The sequence below is a fragment of the Cupressus sempervirens genome, chromosome 11 (genome assembly GCF_028749045.1).
Source record: "Cupressus sempervirens isolate cs-2001-9-10 chromosome 11, ASM2874904v1, whole genome shotgun sequence".
In the NCBI taxonomy this organism is placed as follows: Eukaryota; Viridiplantae; Streptophyta; class Pinopsida; order Cupressales; family Cupressaceae; genus Cupressus; species Cupressus sempervirens.
This window is the reverse complement of record NC_143128.1, coordinates 481,305,334-481,324,923: the sequence shown is the minus strand read 5'-3', so window position 1 is coordinate 481,324,923 and position 19,590 is coordinate 481,305,334. Positions and strand designations below refer to the sequence as shown.

The window sequence follows — 19,590 nt, the reverse complement described above, 5'->3', positions numbered from 1 at the left end:
TTGCATCTCTTTATAGAAATTATGAAGTATATAATATTTGTTAGAGATATTGCTATTTTTCATTTTTTTTTTTTGTATTTCTCTTATTAATTTTTCGTAATAATTTTTTTGATGAGTTTTTTTTTAAATGATTTTTTTTTTAATATTTGATAAATTGAATTTAGTTGTAAAAAATTGAAATTATTGAACACGTTTCTTAAGCAATATTCAAATTTCCTAAATATCGTGAATTTTATATCTATGTTTTAATCTTCAACTTTTTTATTTTTGTATTTTCATTTAAAAAATATTTATATTTACATTATTTAATGTTCATTCTACATTTTTCTCTTAAATCTCATCTCCTATCGACGCACTCGTTGCATGTACAAAAGCATGCGACTATTAGTTTAGAATCCTAAATTGTAATTCCTACTCAAATCCACGATCCAAATGGACCCTCCGTTTGTTTGCTAGAATTAACCTAGAATAAGGAAACGGGAATAGAAAAATTGGAATAAATCTATTCCAATTTTGACCCAAAATGAGAATAAATCGAATTCCACATTTTTTTAGGAATTAGATTTATTCTTGCATTGAACCAAAATTGGAATAGATTTATTCCAATTTTCCTATTCCCATTTCCTTATTCCAGGTTAATTCTAGCAACCAAATGAGCTTTCATCTCCCTTCTTACAAGTGTTATTATTGTCCATAACTACTAGATTCTTTTAATAAAATATTGAACATATTTTATATACCTTCTCATAAATATTAATATTGTACATCACTATATTTATACTCTTTTAGTTGATATTCCACATAACTATTTCATTCCCGTTGACTGAAAGTATTAATTTTGAAGATAAGTAATATTCAGTTCATAACCACTGCACCTCCTTTGAACACTATCACTAAACCTCTATAGACATTTAATACAATACATGTTTAATTTAATAAAAATTGTGCACAAATTTTGTGTGGACAGTTAAAAAGAAGTTGCAATTTTCCAATGTTTTGCAGGCGAGTTTAGAGGGACCGAGTTGTGCAGGTAATTTTATTTGAATGCTCAATAAAAACCCTCTTTCGTTTCGTGACTATCAACAAGCGTTCCTCTATATTACACTTCTTTCTGTATTTCAGTGTCTAGGCGCCACAAGCGTTGTGTTTTATGCTATTATATTGAAATCTGAGTTTGCAATAGGGCTTGCTACACACCTCTGCCCTATTACTTATTTTGTTTTGCACCTTCTTAAATTTAGTAGGGTTCATATATCACTTCAACGTTTTTGAAACAGCGTTGCCTTCGTTTATAAAATTGTTGCTGGTGATCTTCCTGGTGCAGGCGAATACGAATCTTAAGAATGTCTTGGTGCACTATCGAGTCGGACCCTGGTAAATTTTCTATGCTTCATCCCTTCTTATCCATACAGCATTAATTTATGCTTCGGCGAATGCCTCGGTTTTGAGTATAATTGTTTTACTATTTGCATAGTTTTTAATAAAGAAGTCTGCGTTTTTGGTTTCAATCGGTGCTTCAACCTTGTAGCGCTCCTGCTCATGGTTGCGAAAAACCATTTTGAAGCACAGATAGACAGACACTTATAATCTCACAAAATGACAGATATATTACAACTTCACAGATAGACAGACACATGACACACGCACACATATATATACATATATATAAACGAGTATATTTGTGTATACATATATGTATGTATGTGGACATCTTTACTTGTATAAACACAAATGTATGTATAGGCTTATTTACACTTGTATATCTACGTTTTTCCAAGTTTTAGGAGAAACATGGTAGGCAATGGGGAACCATATATTTGGGAGGGCTTTTTTTGGGGGTAAATGATAATGGATGACTTTTTAAAAATTAGATTTTTTAAAACAGAAGGAAATTTTAAACATTTATATGATAACATTGATAATCTATTAATCATATGTATTATAAAACCTTAATATATAACTTCAGATTTGATTTGAGATTGCACATTAGAATTGACAAATAAATTAACAGAATTTAGTTGTTTTCATTGTTAAAGTGTATGTATTATATAAAATTAGAGTAAAACACTCAAGGCCAAAATTTTTGACTACAAAAATGACAGAAAACAGGGAACACATGCAGCTACTCCTAGTCAGCATTTGCTAATATCATGGTTTAAATACTTGGACGCCACAGATCAAAATTTTGATTTGGACTCAGGACTTCGCACAAACTTGATAAAAAACCCTTATAATTATGCCCAAAAAGAAGAAATTAATGTATTTAGAGAAGATAAAAGTCTATTTTGACTATCAATGTTTCGTAAGTAAACATTATAGGTCATATAATTCATGCACTCTCAAAATTTGAGATGTTATAGTTCTAAATATATAACAACATTATAAATTTATAATTGTTTACATATAATTGTATGTCAAATTAGAAGAAAAATAACCAAATACAATCTACTTCTTCTTCTTTCCCCTCCCAGTGTAAACATTTTAGGCCTAAAACTAGAAGGCAAGTTAGTATCAAATTGGTGATGGTCTATTGTGTTCATTTTCTTCCATTGCATCCAATTTTCCTTCATTCATTGCTCATCTCTCCAAAGCTGCTAGATCTTCATATGAGTAAAGGGGACACCATCTTGTTCAATTACAATCCATTCACCATAAGCATCAATTTCATCCGAGTCGGTGGAATCATGTGAAATGCCCTTCACATTTCTAGTTTGAAGGGGAAGGTTGTAGTGAACAAGGACAAGATTGTTGAAGCACTCTTGGGTCAACTTGTTTCTCTTCTTTGTGTTAATGCGCCCTAATTTGCTTTCGATTGTCTTCACATGCAATAGCACTACAACCTTTAGAGGAATAGGAATGACCATCCTTTGAAGATTTTGTATGCCAACATCATAATTCCCAACCATCAATCAATAAGAAAACATCTAAAAAATATACAATTCAAGTAAAAAATCTAATAATCAAGTTTCTTATTTTTTGTAAATGTCCTCTTCCTAAAATTCGCCCTACAATCACAATTGCAACAAGTTAGTGTTAGTGTTACATCTTTAACAATTAAAATATCTCCTTAAGCATTATAGTTAGGGATTTGGGTTGTGCAACCATATCCAAAGGAATATATACATGTATATATACTTCCAACTATTAGGGTTAGATAATATTCATATACCATCTAAAAGAGGAGAATGCCTGCGTCTACCTTTGCTTTGCCCCTGAGGACGTTTGCTCCCAGTTCAACTTCTGACTAGGCCTTTGTGCGGGCCTCTTCCAGGTGTGGTTGCAACTGGGGCTAGCACGGCGTCTTTTGCTCGTTAACTCCATTTTGCACGGTGATGCCTTAGAAGGGTTTCATTCTCCGTCCTCTCCCGCCCCTGCTTTTGGTGCTGGCTTTGGCGGTCTCTTTGCGGTTGGTCATGTTGGGATGGCTTTTGCTCCGCTTCGTGGTGCTGCAGGCAGATCTGCCATCTCCTACGTTGATGTTGCTGCTTACGAGGCTGACATTGGAGGTCAAACTATGCGTTTGAGGCTGAGTGATGCTGTGCTAGTCGCGGTAAGCAACCCGATAATGATTGATTTAGAAGCTGATATTGTTGATGAGATTTCCACTTATGTGGATGATTTCTCTTCCACTGTTGCTATCTTTCGTTTTAAGGGTTTCTGGCCCTCTCTGTTCGATCTGCACGCCTGGATTACCCGTGTTTGGGAGCCCATCATTTTGAAAACAGCTTAGATATACCCTGTGGCAAGGGGTTTTTTCATTGTGAAATTTGTTACTACTGAAGATAGAAATGCTATCCTTCGCCGAGGTTTCTCATGGGGGGGAGAAGTTTCCTTTGATGGCTAAACCTTGGTATAAGGATTTTGACTCGTGGACGGAATCCTTTAATAAGATCCCTCTTTGGGTCAGTTTGCCGAATCTCCCCCTTCACCTATGGGTGGATTCGGTCCTGGAGGCAGTGGGGGATGCCCTCGGGGACTTCTTGCTGGTTGATACTGCATCTTCCAATGTATTCCGGACGACATATGCTTGCATTCTAGTGGAGATTGACATCTCCAAGGGACTCCTTGAAAAGATTAAGTTGGCCTCTCCTCTTGGATCTTGGATCTAGCTTCTTGATTATGAGGGTATCCCTTTCCGATGCAAGAAATGCCACAAGACCGACCACCTTGCTGCCTGTTGCTCCTCTGAAAAATCTAGACCGAAGAATTCTCCTTCTTGGTGGAAGGGGGTTTCAGATAATCACTACATGGTTTAGAAACTCCCCTCTACTGGGGATGGAGACTCTTCTTAGGACACTTTGGTGATGGACTCAATTGCTATCTTTGATGGTACGTTGGCTGCCCTAATGGTGGTGACCTCTTCTGTTCACCCTCTTTTAGATTATATCTTTGGCGATTTGACTGCTGTCCCTCTTGTGACTCCATCTTTGATGTTGCTGCTCTGTCTCAGGATGTTGTCCCTTCTTTTGTTGCGGTTTGCCCCCCGACTGCAGGGGTTTTGGGGGCTGTTTGTGGTGTTGCTGACTTTGCGTGATAGAAGGCTGCTAGTATGGTGGAGGATGGATGGACCACAGTAAAAGGTAAAAAGGTCAAGCCCTCCACTCCTTTTGATATGGCATTATGATCTCAAAAGGCGGGACCGAAAGGGAAAGCTTGAGTCCATGTTGCGGCTGTCCTGTCTTTGGTTCTCCTGGCTATTTTGGCCTGTTGTTCTTTGTAGTCTGACATGGTAAGGGACTTATTGTCTATTCCTCTTTTTACCATGGGGTTTCAGGTGCCCGTTCAAAACCTGTTTTTGTGGCTGAAGAGTACTATGTTATCTATGATGCCACCCTGATCACCTTGTCTTGGTTGGTGACTTGTTCCACCTTTGGGTTGTAGTTTTGTTTGGTTTGGGCTTCATTGAAAATTTTATGATTTGGAAAGGGTTTCAGGCACCCTTCAAAACCTGTTTTCCTTAATCAAAAAAATATTCATGTACCATTTATATTATTATACAAATACATTGGGGTTTGGAGGAAGAAGCATAAGAGGTCCATTCAAAGAAATCTCCACACTAAGCCCAAGATTGGACTCTCACCCGCTTGGCCCTAATGAACAGGCAACATGGACATCCACCGAGGTGTCCTACTTAGTGTGTTGTTTGTCCCTACTTTTCCTATTTGTGCCTCATCTTCCTAAAGTCAATAGCCATGTAGGGTTGGAGAAGAGGTTGCAAAGGGGGTTTCTTGATTGTCCGATCTAAGCCCAAGATTGAATCTTTGCCCTCTTGGCCATAGGGTCAAGCTATATGGACCTTCCTAGGTGGTGGCTTACTTAGCCATTTTTAGCTCCTTTTTACGTCTTGTACCTTCCATACAGGATGGGTTTTTTTAATTAGTTTAATGTTCCCTACTAGGAAGCTACCCATTTTCAATGATTAACATACATTACTATAAGTTTAATTCAAATTGAATTAAGAAATAGTGAATGATTCATAACACATTTGACAGTCCCCAATTTGTTGCTTCTCCTAAACTCCAACCCTAAGAAGGATGGTGGATTACTTTTCCTTAGGGTGCTTGGAAACCAATCTACAAGTAGCTCCCTCAAGGCATTGTGAATGCATGTTCATACCTATCTTGGGATTTTTCCCTCAAGGCATTGGAAATACATGTCCTTACCTATCTTGGGACTCACCTACCTCGTGAGGAATTATTCCGCCTCTTCCTGACAAAACAAACCTATCCTCATAAGGGGCTGAAGTGATTGATTTGGAAATAGGCTATGCATATATTAAAGCGATTGATTTAGAAATAGGCTATGCATATATTAATGTTTTATGTATTATGGATACATATATGTTTAGATGTAGGTATCTATGTACATACATGCATACACACGTGTAATATAGTAGCAATATGTAATATTCTACTTAATAACAAATGAGAAACTACTCATATTCAGCCAAACCATTATGTATTCTATCAATATATACATCTGCTGTTTTTCTTATAGCAGTCTGATCTGCTGCTTATATTCAGATATCTATCTCTTATTCTGATTGATTGAATGTCGTATTCTCTTCTTATTAAATATTGATACTTATGGATTAAAATAAGTGACAAGTTTTCAATTTCATTCCCTATTGAATACTTCTTTCACTTATATATATATATATATATATATATATATATTTTGTGGGGAAGGGTCACAATTCTCCACGATGACTGCCCTTTTCAATGGTCAGATCCTTTCACAGTTACCACCCTTTGAAAGGGACACAACCCTCCATCATTGCTGCCTTTGGAAGTTACTATTAGAAATATTGCATCATAGGAAGGATATACTAATTGTATCACCTAATCTAGTAGTGCCATGAAGGAATACTAATTAATAAACGAAAGCATTCACAATACTAAAACAGTTGACACTTATGATAGGACCAAAGTTATCATCAAGAAGGAAAGCAAACTAAGGATGGCAGGCTCCTTATGGTATAACCTATGATGACGTGGATATGTCCCTGATGGATGGAGATGTGTGCTCACGGTGTGGTCAAGCTTCCAATGGATGGGTGATTATCAAGTGCGTGTATGGGTGAGGGTTTCAAACAATCGAGGTATGGATGGATTTCAGCATTATTGTAAAATTGCTATGATTGAGTAGTTAGTGGAGCATTATAAGTTTGCATGAAAAGTGGATGATATTTGTGAAGGGAGAGGGTTTCATTTATAGGCGAAGGGGTAGAGGGATGAAAGGCCAAGATGCAAGGATTGGGAAAGGCTTATGGAGGGCTAGGATGTCCTAAAAGAAAGCACATGGATTGTGCTAGTTTGGAGCCAATTAGGAGGTAACACATGTCACAGGGTGATTGGATGGAGGGAAGGGCAAGATGAATAGTCAACAAAGGAGGCTCAAGAGATAAGGGCTACATAAATGTTCATAAATGCTTTGTAAGAGCTTTTAATGCTCGTGTAAGAGCCATAAATGCTTGAGGGTGAGGGTGAGGATGAGATTGTTGACTTTGGCTTGGGTTAGCAAGTCTTAACCCTTGCTTAAAGTTGTGCACATGTTTAGGAGGGGGATTAGGCTTAGCTTAGAAAGGGGGTTGGGGGGCAAGTGGCTTAGCTTTGATGGGATGGGTTAGTTAGGAGGCTAAATGAGGTTTAGTATGGGTGGATGGGTTGTATTAGGGGTTAGGATAGGGTTTAGGGATGTTTTAAGGGTTAGGATGATTTATTTAATAAATAAGGGATATGGGATTAAATTAAATAGATTTGGAAATTTATTTAATTTAATAGAAGAATAGGGATTTAATTGATAAATTGATTTTGGGTTATCATTTGATTTTATCAATTGGTCTATAATTAATTAATTAAATAAATAAACTAGGGATGACGATTAATTAATTAAATAATAAATATTTAATCAATAATGTCCTGGGAGATGACAGTTACGATCACGTATTTGTGTAATTAGATTTAGGTCTATATAATAAGTGGTACAAATTGAGTTGTTAGAACAACTCAATACAATTAGGGAGGTTGTTTAGGAATTATTCTATAAAATAGGATTAATGGATCCTATAAATATGTATGACATTTTTGCTCACTTGTTGGTCAACACCTCCTTGGGGACTAATGACATGGTTTAATCGCCTCCCATAGGTCGGTTTAAATTTGGTGTTTGTATTGGGTGTTGAGTTTGAGCTTTTAGTGCAATGACAAATAATTCTGACAATTGGTGTGAGAGCCTCGAATCACAAGTTTGAGTCTCCATTCAGTGGGTTTTGAAGGCTTAATAATCAATGCTAAGGGGGAGATTGTTGACTTGGCGGTCAGCACCTCCTTGCGGACTATTGACATGGCTTAACCGCTTTCTACAAGTTGGATTAAATCTAGTGTTTGTATTGGGCCTTGATAGTTCAAGCTTTTGGTGCAATGACAATTGATTCCAACATAAAATAGGATTAATGGAAGGCTCTTCTCCTATTCTTATATTTCCTAATATGGTATTTGAGCATAGGCATATCTAGTTGTTTTGCTGATATTTTGCTTTGGATTGACTATGGTCAAATTCTAATCCAGTCTTTGTATTTTGAGAGGATGCTTCAATAATTGTGTACTTGGCAAACAATGATGCAACTTATTTTGTAGCTTAAGTTTCTTACATTTGGCTTCAATATGTCTCCCGAGTTCTATGTCATGCTTGCATGATTAAATTTTCTTCACTATGTAATTGCATTGCCATTACCATTGCTTGTAAAGCTAGGAAGGCATTTCCTTGGTTGATTCATTGGTAAGATTGTGTAACTTTATTATTAGTTTTAGTCATGCCGATGGTTATCACTTAGGCATGTTTGCTAATTTTACTCATTTTAGATTAGGGTCCATTTCTTCTTCTTTTTCTTCTTCTACATATGGTTTTTTAATTGTAGATATCAAACTATAAAAGTGTTGAAAATTGTTTCAATTATTATTGGAGTGCATGACTAGTGGAACCTGACACTCATTATAAGTTCACATCAAGAGGAGCAAGTTATTTTCAATATGGAGAAAATTAGCATATTGATATAAAAATTTGAGGGTTCAGAATTTCATACATGACAGACCAAGTTATGGTTGATCTATATTGAAAAGGATCTATGGGATGTGGATCACATTGACATACCAAAGAACTCAAAGGAAGTGTGGGAGAATTTGAATGCTTTGTTTGGATCAAAAGCATCAAGTGCAAAGATGTGCTTAAAGATGAAATTAATTGAGCAAAAAATGGATGGAAGCCTGAAGGTGACAAGATTGTTCAACATATCAGTAAGTTTCTTTTTCTATTAAATCAGTTAGCTAGGATAAAGGCTAAAGAAGATGAAGATGCTTCAAAAGCTATTTTTTAAAATAACATGGCTTCTAGTTATGAATTTTTTTGTTTTCATATTAAAAAGTAGATGCTACCTTAGAGGAAATAATATCTACATTGACCAATGAAGGAGCTAAGATAATTGATTTAACTAGAGAGGGTAATGCAATGTATAGGAAAAATAGGCCTAATCATTCCTTCAAATCTAGTTCTTCTTATTAGAATATTATATTGTTTCTTTAATGCTCATCTTAGTTAGTCTTTAGTGTATTAGGTGGTTTCTATATCTGTTTTTAGTTCATGATTGTTTCTTTCAGAAACATCATCTTTGAAAATATATATAAGGAGCTTTCATCTTCTTTGTTTAATACAACTACAACAACATTGATTTACCATAACATGGTATTAGAGCAAGTCAATGAGATTTCTTAAATTTTGATGATTTTTTTAAGAAAGATTTGAGCCTTGTTTGATTTGGATTTTTTTCCAGAAATTTCTTTTTCCATTTTTTGAAATAAAAATCATGAGGTATTTATGAAATTTGTGGTTTGTCTTCGAAGATTTTTGCTGGAAATCGTAAGTATGGTTGAGGGTTTTGATCATGCAATTTCTTGGTTTGAGCAGAAGTCTTTGATTTTTAAAGGTTGCATGTGCTGAAATACCAAACAAAGTCTCGTGTTTTGTTGTATGAAGGTTGCTTTGATTGGCTTTCATAAATTTTTCCCTTGCAAAATTTCTCATGGGTTTTCATAATTTTTTCCATTGAAACTTTATCTGATGGGTTTCCATAAATTTTTCTTGCAAAAAAATTATGATTTTGTAATTCGCAAAGTTGCATGGGATTCCTTTGGGGGTTTATAATTTTTTCCTCATAAATTATCTGGTGGAATTAGTTATTCCCTCAAAACTTATATGATGGTTTCTACGATTTTTCCTCCAAAGTGAAGCTTTGTATTCTTTGATCCGTGTCTCAAATTTAGTTGTTTGGTTTTGATTGATTTTTCACCTAAAAAATTGTGATATTTTCTCAAATTATCATGGCTTTTTGCAGTTTGTTCTGGGGCATCATGCTTATCTACAAAGTTTGGAGGGATGGCTGATTTTCCTGCAAAAGGGTGCTAGTTGTTCTTAGTGTCTATCTTTGTCTCTAGGGAAGAGCAGCCCCATTATCCAACACCAGGTTGGATTTCATGATGATTTTTGGTTTGATGTTTTGCTGATTCGGGGAGTATTAGTGGCAGGCTCATCTCAGTGGTAGAGTTCGCAGTAGGCTCTTGTCTCTTTTTGCAAAGCTTTTTGGAGAAGGGGGTACCCTTCTCGGTTCTTTTCTGGATGGATTTTGGCTTCTTGGTCATCTACATTTTGCAAATCTAGGGAGGGCCTATTTTGCAGAATTTGTGACCAAAAAACAATAGTTAGACGATGACATTAAGGTAGGCTATTAGAATATTTTAATGTTTCTTTAATGCTTAGCTTAGTTAGTCTTTAATTTATTAGGTAGTTTCTATATCTATCTTTAGTTCACGATTGTTTCGTTGAGAAACATCATCTTTTTAAATCTATATAAGGATTTTTCATCTCCTTCGTTTAATACAATCACAACATTGATTTACCATAACACTTTTACATCAAAGGGAAATCATTTTTTCAAGAATAAATTTTTATTGCTACTATTGTGAGAAGAAGGGACGCTTTGTTATGTATTGCACTTAGCATGACAAGGATATCCTTGATTGCAAGCTAAATACATATAAGATATTGGCACTAGATGATGTTGAAGGATACCTTCATCGAGTGGCTATTGAAGTGAGAAAATTTATAAATAAGGCACCCTACTTGTAAGGCTAGGAACTCTAGCCTTTTTTGCCCCCCTTTAAATATATCAATATGCAGGTCCAAACAACTTGACAACCATTTTTGCTCCATCAATGAGTGAGGGGTTGCAGCGAAAGGTATGATGGAGATAGAAAGTGGACAGTGGCAATCTGTTCGACATAGGACCACAATATTGGAAGGTACACTGTCCATATGAAATTATATACATTTGAGATAATTATTGTTTATTGATTGTAAGGGAGATGTTGGGTTCTCCACACGAAAATAGTGAGGAGGAATATGCTCTCTAAATCAAATCTCCTGAAGGATGGAGGCAAAGGAGGTTGAATTACATTCAATTACCTCTTGTCAGTCATTAGCGACAAGGCCATGAAAATGCATTAGTGACAAAACTATTTGTGCCCAAATGACCAAAGCCAAAATTATTTTCCAGGTGGTAATGATAGCCATCTCATATCATTTGAGATTAGAGTGTGATGCAAGAGCATCCTAGGGTAGTTAGTAATCCTGCATGTTGGAGGGATTTTGGCTTTGGAGTGGAGGACTCGGTCACCAAAGGAGTGGTGCTTGGTCGTTACTGGGTGTAGTGTTGGCCGAGTAGCTCGGTCATTGAAGGAGCTCGGCATGTACTGTTGCTCGGTATGTACTATTTGCTCAACAATGCTTGTAGGAGCTTGGCAGTGCTTGGCTGGTGGTTGTTGACGCTCAACAGTGTGGTTTGTGGGATGGAGTACCTGTGGATTTGCTTGGCTGACTTGGTGCATTTATTGCATGAGGATTGAGATCGTGATGTGGAGCGATTGTGGGAATTTGTGTGGACCTATTTGGGTCTTGGTCATTTGTCCTAGGTGTATTTAATGAATCTTGTAGGTCTTTTAAGGCATTTGGTATTTAATATCTATTGTAGGTCAACTTGTGGCTCAACATTTATTTAATGTAAGGGTTTATTTAATTTGTAACTTGCTAGGCTGATTTGTGGCTTAGTTGGGTATAAGTAAGGGGTCTTGTGGAGCCTTAAGTGATAATCATCCATCTTGGAGAAGAGGTGTGAAGGAGGATCAAAATTTGAGAAGAGTTAGTGTCTGTGGCTTGGAAAACAAGGAGATTACTTGGTGGCTTGCGAGCACAAGTTTAAATTTTGCTTGGAGGTTTCTACCAGAGTGCCGTGGTGCTACAGATCTGGACTAGCTAGGGTTGGATTGGATCTTGCAAAACTATTACTTGCTTTGTATTTGGCCATAATCGAGAAGGCCTTACAGCTCGACACATAGCATGAAATCAGTTGTTTTATGAATAAAGAGTTGTGTCTGGTATCAGATCTTATATCTTGTGTTGTGTGGTTATTTGTTGGGGGCTAGGACATCTCCTTTGGGGATTCTTCTACCTTGTACTACATCAGATGGTATCAGAGCAAAGGTTTCCGTGAGCGTGTAGATAAATACCGAAGTTGAGGTAGTTTGCACCTAGACCTGGGGTGAAGATCATCAAAGTGAGGATTTGGTTGATCTTGTGGATTTGTTGCAGAGGATTTGCGAAGATCTTGGAAGATCCCTCTAAGAAGATTGGACCCTAGGGCGATTGAAGACCTTTGTGATGCTGTGGAAGCAAGGATCTCAGAGAAGGTTATAACAGATTTCATATCTGAGATGGAGTTGATGAAGAATGAGATCATGAGGGCTATTGCTGGTGTACCTTGGCATCTGGGTACTGAAGATGGTTATGAGGAAGTTGCTGAAGACTTTGAGTTTGCTGGATCGAGTGGTGAGAACAGAATTGATTGTGTGGAGAGACCTATGGGAGATAGGGCCAATCAATTTGCTAGATCTGGATCTTAGTTGAAGCTGAAGCATAAGATGGAGGTTTCTAATTTCCCAGGTACTTTGAATATTGAAGACCTGATTGATTGGATTGGTGAATTGGAAGACTAATTTGAGTTAGAAGATATTGGAGATCCGCTTAGAGTAAAGTTGGCATAGACTAAGTTGAAAGGGCTTGTTGCTCTTTGATGGAAAGAGTTGTAAAGAGATAGAGAAGAGGAAGGTGAAATGAAGATCATTTGTTGGAGATTGATGGTGACAAAACTAAAGACTAAGTTTATTCCTGCTGATTATGAACTTGAATTGTTTAATAGGTTGCAGAATCTGAAGCAGAAGGATATCTTTGTGAAGGATTATACCAAGGATTTTTCAAGTTGACTATTCGGTCTGGACAGAGAATTCTCTAAGGAGAAGGTAGCTCGGTACATTAATGGTTTTAGATCCAAAGTTCAAGATGATGTTGGTATGCTGAAGATTGATTCGGTTGAGGATGCTTATTAGTATGCTCTAAAGGCAGAAGATAAGTTGAAGAGGAGAAATCAAGGAAGTTCCGGAGGGAAAGAGAAGCAAGATCACTCAGCAAAGGATAAGTCGAGTGCAGAAGATGAACCAAAACCTATTGAGCTGTGGAAGAGGATGGGTAAGGTTGCCTTTAAAGTTAATTGTTTTCATCGTGGTGAAGGACATAGAGCTTATGAGTGTTCATAGAAGGCTGGTGATAGGAGAGCTACTATGGTGAATGAAGTTGAAGGTGATGTCAATGAACCTGAGCAGAGAGAGAACTTGTTGGCTTGGGGAGTACTGTTTGGTAGGAGGGCACTAGATACCGGTCAAAGGAGTAATTTGTTTAGTACTCGTGTAACATCAAGTTCTTAGACAACTACAAAATCAACTGAATAAATTATCTGTTGAGAAATATCTGTACTAAAACTGAAGTTAACTTAAATTCTAAATCTATTTTAATTACTGAATATCAAATTCATTCTAACGTTTGAAAAATCCTGATCTATTTTATTGTAAAGAAAAACTGCAAACTATCATATTAATAAGATTCAATTTATAATACATCTGTTTACAGAGAAAGAATATTGCTTTAAAGAAATAAAGATAAATAAAATAAAGATACGTACTGATTTACTTGAGAAACTTATCCAATTAATTGACCAAGCTCTGACTTTGGTGAGAGAAGAAGCATTAACGTAGGCTTAACCTCCCAACCACAAACCTTTTTACTTATCCCCACAAGTTCTAAATAAATAGAATGGCCCTCCCTACCCTAAGGTCAGGCTTGGGATGTTCATCGATCCAGTCATCGGAGTACTCAGGGGGGTTGAGGTCCCAACAACTATTCGATTGAATAGCTGAAGTATTAGGGCAACAACACGATCTTTTGTTGTGGCATGTTTGCCCTTTTATCGCCCTGGCCAGGGATTTCAAAGGTGGGTTTTTATAACCCGATCTCCACCGCTCAGCTTGACAATTAGTCTTCAAAGTGGACTTACATGAGCTAATCAGATTATTTTGATTATAATTAATTATTGATAGTTTTCTTGTTTTCCTTGTGTCAGGTTCATCTACGCCTCACACCATTAACAGATCTTTAGATCGGTGATTCTTCGGTGCTTGAACTCGTTATATCTTATTCATAAGATTATGATTCTGCATTCTCAGAATTCCTTGGTTTTTCAGAATTGATCATTATTACTGATTTCGGTTTATTGAAGCAGAACAGTTCATGACTCAGTTCTACAGATTTATAACATGGGCTGGTAATGGAATAGTTCTATATTCAAAAGTATTGTTGATTGAAGTGGTAATATCAGACAGATTAAAATGAGATAAGAAGTCTTAATACTATCATATGCATTATCTGCTTTAATTGCTAAACAATGATTACAAACTCTGTTGGTTTTTCTACAATTATGATGAGCTCAAGTGTAATATTATAGCTCAACCTTTATACAGAATCCCTTCACTCTGTTTCAACCCGACTTAGAAAGGAAGAAGACATAAAAGATGGTAACGTGTGAGCAAAGGAAATGAAAACCTTTTTAATACACTCTTACTTGTTTACAATTACTGAGCACCCTGTTTGGTGAAGTCTTCAATTTAAGCTGAATCCCGACTCTCAGAAAACGTGCAAGAATGGCTTTCACGTGGCTCAGATGAATGATTTCGTGGTTAACCAAAACGGGTTGCAGGCAGTGAATGTTTGGCAGGAAGATCACGGGATCTTAAAAAGAAGTCTAGCATAGATAACGCACGGCAGGGGGAGAGAGACTTTCACTTAACACCACTCTCGGATTATTGGTAGACAGTACCTGAGATCATCGCGAAGGCAAGAACAGGCGGAAACATTTGTTACTGTCATTTGAAAACGACAAAGGCAGAATTTAAAAGATATGAATCGACTTTTCATCTCCTGCCGTTACAAGATTGAAATACGATTGGAATTCCCATCGATTGGAAATATAAAATGTTGGGACAATGGGTGAAAAGTTTTATTAGTATAATTTAATGTTATATTATTATTTTGGTTAGATTATAGTTAAGTATATTCGAAGTGACATTATTGTATTATAGATCCTTTTATAATAGTGCCACTTTGCAAATATTTAATTGTGATTCTAATCAAAATAATGATATAATATTAAATGATATTACTTATTTTTTTAAAAGGTAAGAATTTTATTATTTAATTTAATAATCTTGTATTATTATTATTATTTTTAGCTCATGTAACTTTCCACTTTGAACTTTTATTGTCAAGCTTTAACAACCTTGCCATGGCGTCTTTTTGATCAAACCTGATATTCTTGATAACTAGGTCACATGATCGTCGCATTTCCAAATGACCTCATTTCGTAATGCTTCCCCTCCTTCTCGAGTCTTTATCCTGCAACCTTCAAAACAATCATTCTCGCCAAAAACATCAATTTCATAATTCATAATTTGCTTAAATAATACCGTTAGGAATTTCATCATACATAATAACTGATTGAACAATGGTTAAAGAAAAATTATATTCGTTTCACATGAACACAACGGCTATAAACTATATTCATTTCATATGAACACAACGGCTATAAACTATATTCATTTCACATGAACACAACGGCTATAAACTATATTCATGTCACATGAACACATCGGCTATAAACTATATTCATTTCACATGATCGCAACGGCTATCTTTTAACTAAAGAGAAATTAGGGCAAAAATTGGGATGTAACATACCCACCCCCTTAGGTTTTTCATCGTCCACGATGAAATAGTATCAAAGAAAACTAAAAATTAAAAATAAGAGGAATATTTAGTTCCCAGTTTCTGAAAATAGATAAGGGTATTTTTGAAAGATGTCATGATAGTTCTCCCACGTAGCATTATCCTTTGAATACTGGTCCCACTGAACCTTGCATTGAGTTACTTCTCGATTTCGTAAGCGCAGCTCACGCACCTCGAGTATTCTGGTTGGCTTTACCTCTACCACCCCTGGCTCTCGTACCTACAACAGCTTCCAATCAATCATGTGTTCATGATGACTAACAAACTTTTTAAGGTAGGACACATGGAAGACGTTATGCATCCTGGCAAGGGTTGGAGGTAAAGCAATCTTGTAGGCTACTGGGTTAACTACCTCCAAAACTTTAATTTAGCATTTTTGCCGAATTTAATAGTACTTTTCTGAGGCCTAATTCTTAATAACACTTTGTCCCCTACAGTAAATTCTCTGGGTGTTCTTTTCGCATTAGCATAACTTTTTTCCCTGTCATTAGCTTCTTTCAATCTCTGGTGGATCTGAAGTACTTGTTCTTCCATTTCTAGAAGCATTTTCGGGCCAACTATAACTCTATCTTCTAGTTGATTCCAGCTTACTGAGGTTCTGCACTTACGACCATACAAGGCTTCAAAAGGTGCCATTTCAATCGAAGACTGATAGGAGTTATTGTATGCAAATTCAACCAAAGGCAGATACGTTTCCCATTGATACTGTCGATCCACACAATAAACCCTTAGAAGATCCTCTAATACCTGATTAACTCGCTCTGTTTGACCATCTGTCTCAGGATGATACGCTGAACTTATATTCAGTTTAGTGCCCAAGGCTGAGAATAATGTTTGCCAAAATCTGGAAGTTATTCTTGTATCACGATTTGAGATAATTTTCTCTGGTACCCCATGTAATCTGAAAATTTCGTTTATGAATTTATGGGCTATCTCGGATGCTCCATCGGATAAATTTCTTGGAATAAAATGTGCTACCTTAGTCAATCTATCCACCACGACCAAAATAGTATTATGTCGATTTCGAGTCATAGGCAACCCTTGCACAAAGTCCATGGATATTACTTGCCATTTCCATTCAGGTACCTCATTTGGATGTAACAGTACTGCTGGGTATCTATGTTCTGCTTTCACCTTTTGACACTCTAAGCAACTTGCTACAAATTCAATTATCTCTTTTTTCATTCGCTCCCAATAGTATGAAGGTTTTATATCTGATAACATTTTCGTGACTCCTGGGTGTCCTGAATATGGAGCTGAATGATATTCCCCTAGAATTAATCTACATAACTCAGGTTGATTGGGCACATAAATCCTGTGGCGATATCTCAACAGTCCATCCTCCTCTAAATTAAAATCTGAATATTTAGGGCCCTGTGGATCTCTAATAAGTGCCAAACTGATTTCTGCATAAAAATCATCATTCTCCAATTGCTGTAAAATCTGATCTCTCAATTGAAATTTTACCTTAGTCATTGCTGAAATGTGCCTCCTTCGACTTAAGGCATCGGCAACCTTGTTTTTCTTTCCTTTAATGTAGCTTATGTCAAATTCATAATCTGCTAAGAACTCTAACCATCTCCTTTGTCTAGCATTCAAATTTTGCTGAGTAAAAATATATTTTAAGCTTTGATGATCAGATCGAAGTTCAAAGGGTTTTCCAATTAGATAATGTCTCCACATTTGTAAAGCATGGACTATGGCTAATTCTAGATCGTGTGGTGCATAGTTTTGTTCATAATTCTTCAATTTTCTAGACTCATAGGCGATGACTTGTCCCTCTTGCATTAACACACCCCCTAATCCTTCACCTGAAGCATCAGTGATTACCACGAATGGTTTCTGTGGATCGGGTAGTCTTAAAATAGGTGCAGTAGTCAGTTTTTCCTTCAACAACTCAAAAGCTGATTGACATTTTTCTGTTTAAATAAATTTCTTTCCCTTTCTTTGAAGTGTTGTGATTGGATAAGCTATTCTTGAAAAGTCTTTGACAAATTTCCTATAGAATCCAGCTAATGCCATAAAACTCCCGACTTCGGACACGTTTTTGGGTATTGGCCATTCTTTGATCGCCTTAATCTTAGATGGATCTACTGCTATGCCTTATGCTGAAATTATATGCCCTAGATACTGAATTTCCTTCTGGTAGAAAGCACACTTTGATAATTTCCCATACAATTTATGTTTTCTAAGTCTTTGTAGTACTATCTCTAAATGCTTCTGATGTTCTTTTTCATTTCTAGAATAAATAAGAATATCATCTATGAATACCAACACAAATTTGTCTAGACAATCTTGAATATACTGTTCATTAAATTCATGAAAGCTGTAGGGGCATTTGTTAATCCAAATGGTAAGACTGTAAACTCATAATGTCCATAGCTAGTACTGAAGGCAGTTTTATGTATGTTTGCTTCCTTTATTCGCAACTGATGATATCTTGATCTTAGATCGATTTTTGAAAACACAGTTGCTCCCTTCATTTGATCAAATAAATCATCTATCCTGGGTAGCGGATACCGATTTTTGATGGTGACCTTATTAAGCATCCGATAATCTATACATAGCCTCATGGTTCCATCCTTATTCCTTACAAATAATACAGGGGCTCCCCATGGTGAGACACTGGGTCGAATCATTTTCTTATCCATCATATCTTGCAATTGAATATGTAATTCCATAAGTTCTGTGGTGGTCATCCTGTACGGGGCTCTGGATATAGGTTCTGCTCTTGGTACTAAATCTATGGAGAAGTCAAATATCCGAGAAGGGGGTAATCCAGGAAGTTCCTCAGGAAATACATCTTGATAGTTCTTTAGATAGGGATATTTTTCTTCAAATGATTCTTTTAATTTTTGTTTAATTTCCCCATCTTCATAAATATAGTCATCTCCGAGTGTAGTTTCTCTTAAATCTTCAACTTTTACTGCAAATATCTCACAACCTTTTCTTCCATACTTCTTAAGCTGCATTGCTGAAATCTGCTGGACTCTTATTTTATGTTTAACCCCTGAAATATTTGTAGGCTTGCCTTGGTCATCTACACAACTTATTGTTTTGGCAAGACAATCTACCTTAGCTTTGTGCTCGCTGAGCCAATTTATTCCTATAATAATGTCATAAGATCCTAATGGTGCTACGTATAAATTTAGTTCTGTAGAGAAGTTTGGAAAGTCAACTTGGGCTTCGAACAAACATTGCTCTACCTTAGCCCTTGTTTGGTTTGCATATTCGACTGTCCACGGTTTTGCCATAAAGCCAGGTCTTTTTGGAAATTTACGTAATAATTTAGGTGAAATAAAACATTCTGTTGCTCCAGTATCAATAAGAATAGTTACTGGGTTACCATAATTCTTACCCGGTGTTTCAATGGGGCCTATTTGTTGCTCTGCTTGTTGATTATCCAGGGCTGCATGAATTTTTTGTTGAAAAACATGTTGCTGCTACGGCAAGGATGGGCGTTGTTGCTGATTGAGGTTAGGGCATTGTCTTTTAAAATGATTTCCTTTACAAATGAAACAACCTCCTGGAGGTCCTCTTTTTTCATTGTTCTTGTCATTTTTATTTATATGAACATTTCCCTGATTATCGCTGGTTCCACTGCTTCTATTATCAGGTTTGATATTCTTAAAGTCCTTGAACTGTTTCCTTGGTGGTCCAGATTCAACACCTTCTGAGTTCCAATTGGTTTTTCTCTTGCTGTCCCTAATAGAATCATCCTTTTTGACTTTATGCTCCTGACACACAGCTTTTTCCAAGGCTTCTTCCATGGTTCGTGGTGCTAAAACATCTACGGCTCCCCCTATTCTATTA

General features: G+C 36.4%; 1 protein-coding gene across 17 annotated transcripts in view; it reads left to right on the top strand.

Annotated features, from left to right (window-relative positions):
• Positions 1-934: 934 nt before the first annotated feature.
• UCH2 (Peptidase C12, ubiquitin carboxyl-terminal hydrolase 1) overlaps positions 935-19,590 on the top strand; it is a 114,437-nt gene continuing 95,781 nt past the window's right edge. For 6 of the 17 annotated variants that reach the window (XR_016359219.1, XR_016359212.1, XR_016359210.1 and 3 more), the window contains exons 1-2: positions 935-1,030; positions 1,278-1,374. Coding sequence is in view for 2 of the 17 variants with exons in the window: in XM_089811761.1 (XP_089667887.1) it covers positions 1,344-1,374 (31 nt within the window). In the remaining 15 variants the exon portion in view is untranslated. Of the gene's footprint in view, positions 1,031-1,241; positions 1,375-19,590 lie in introns of all 17 variants that reach the window. The other 11 variants (XR_016359224.1, XR_016359222.1, XR_016359218.1 and 8 more) reach the window with 3 other exon arrangements.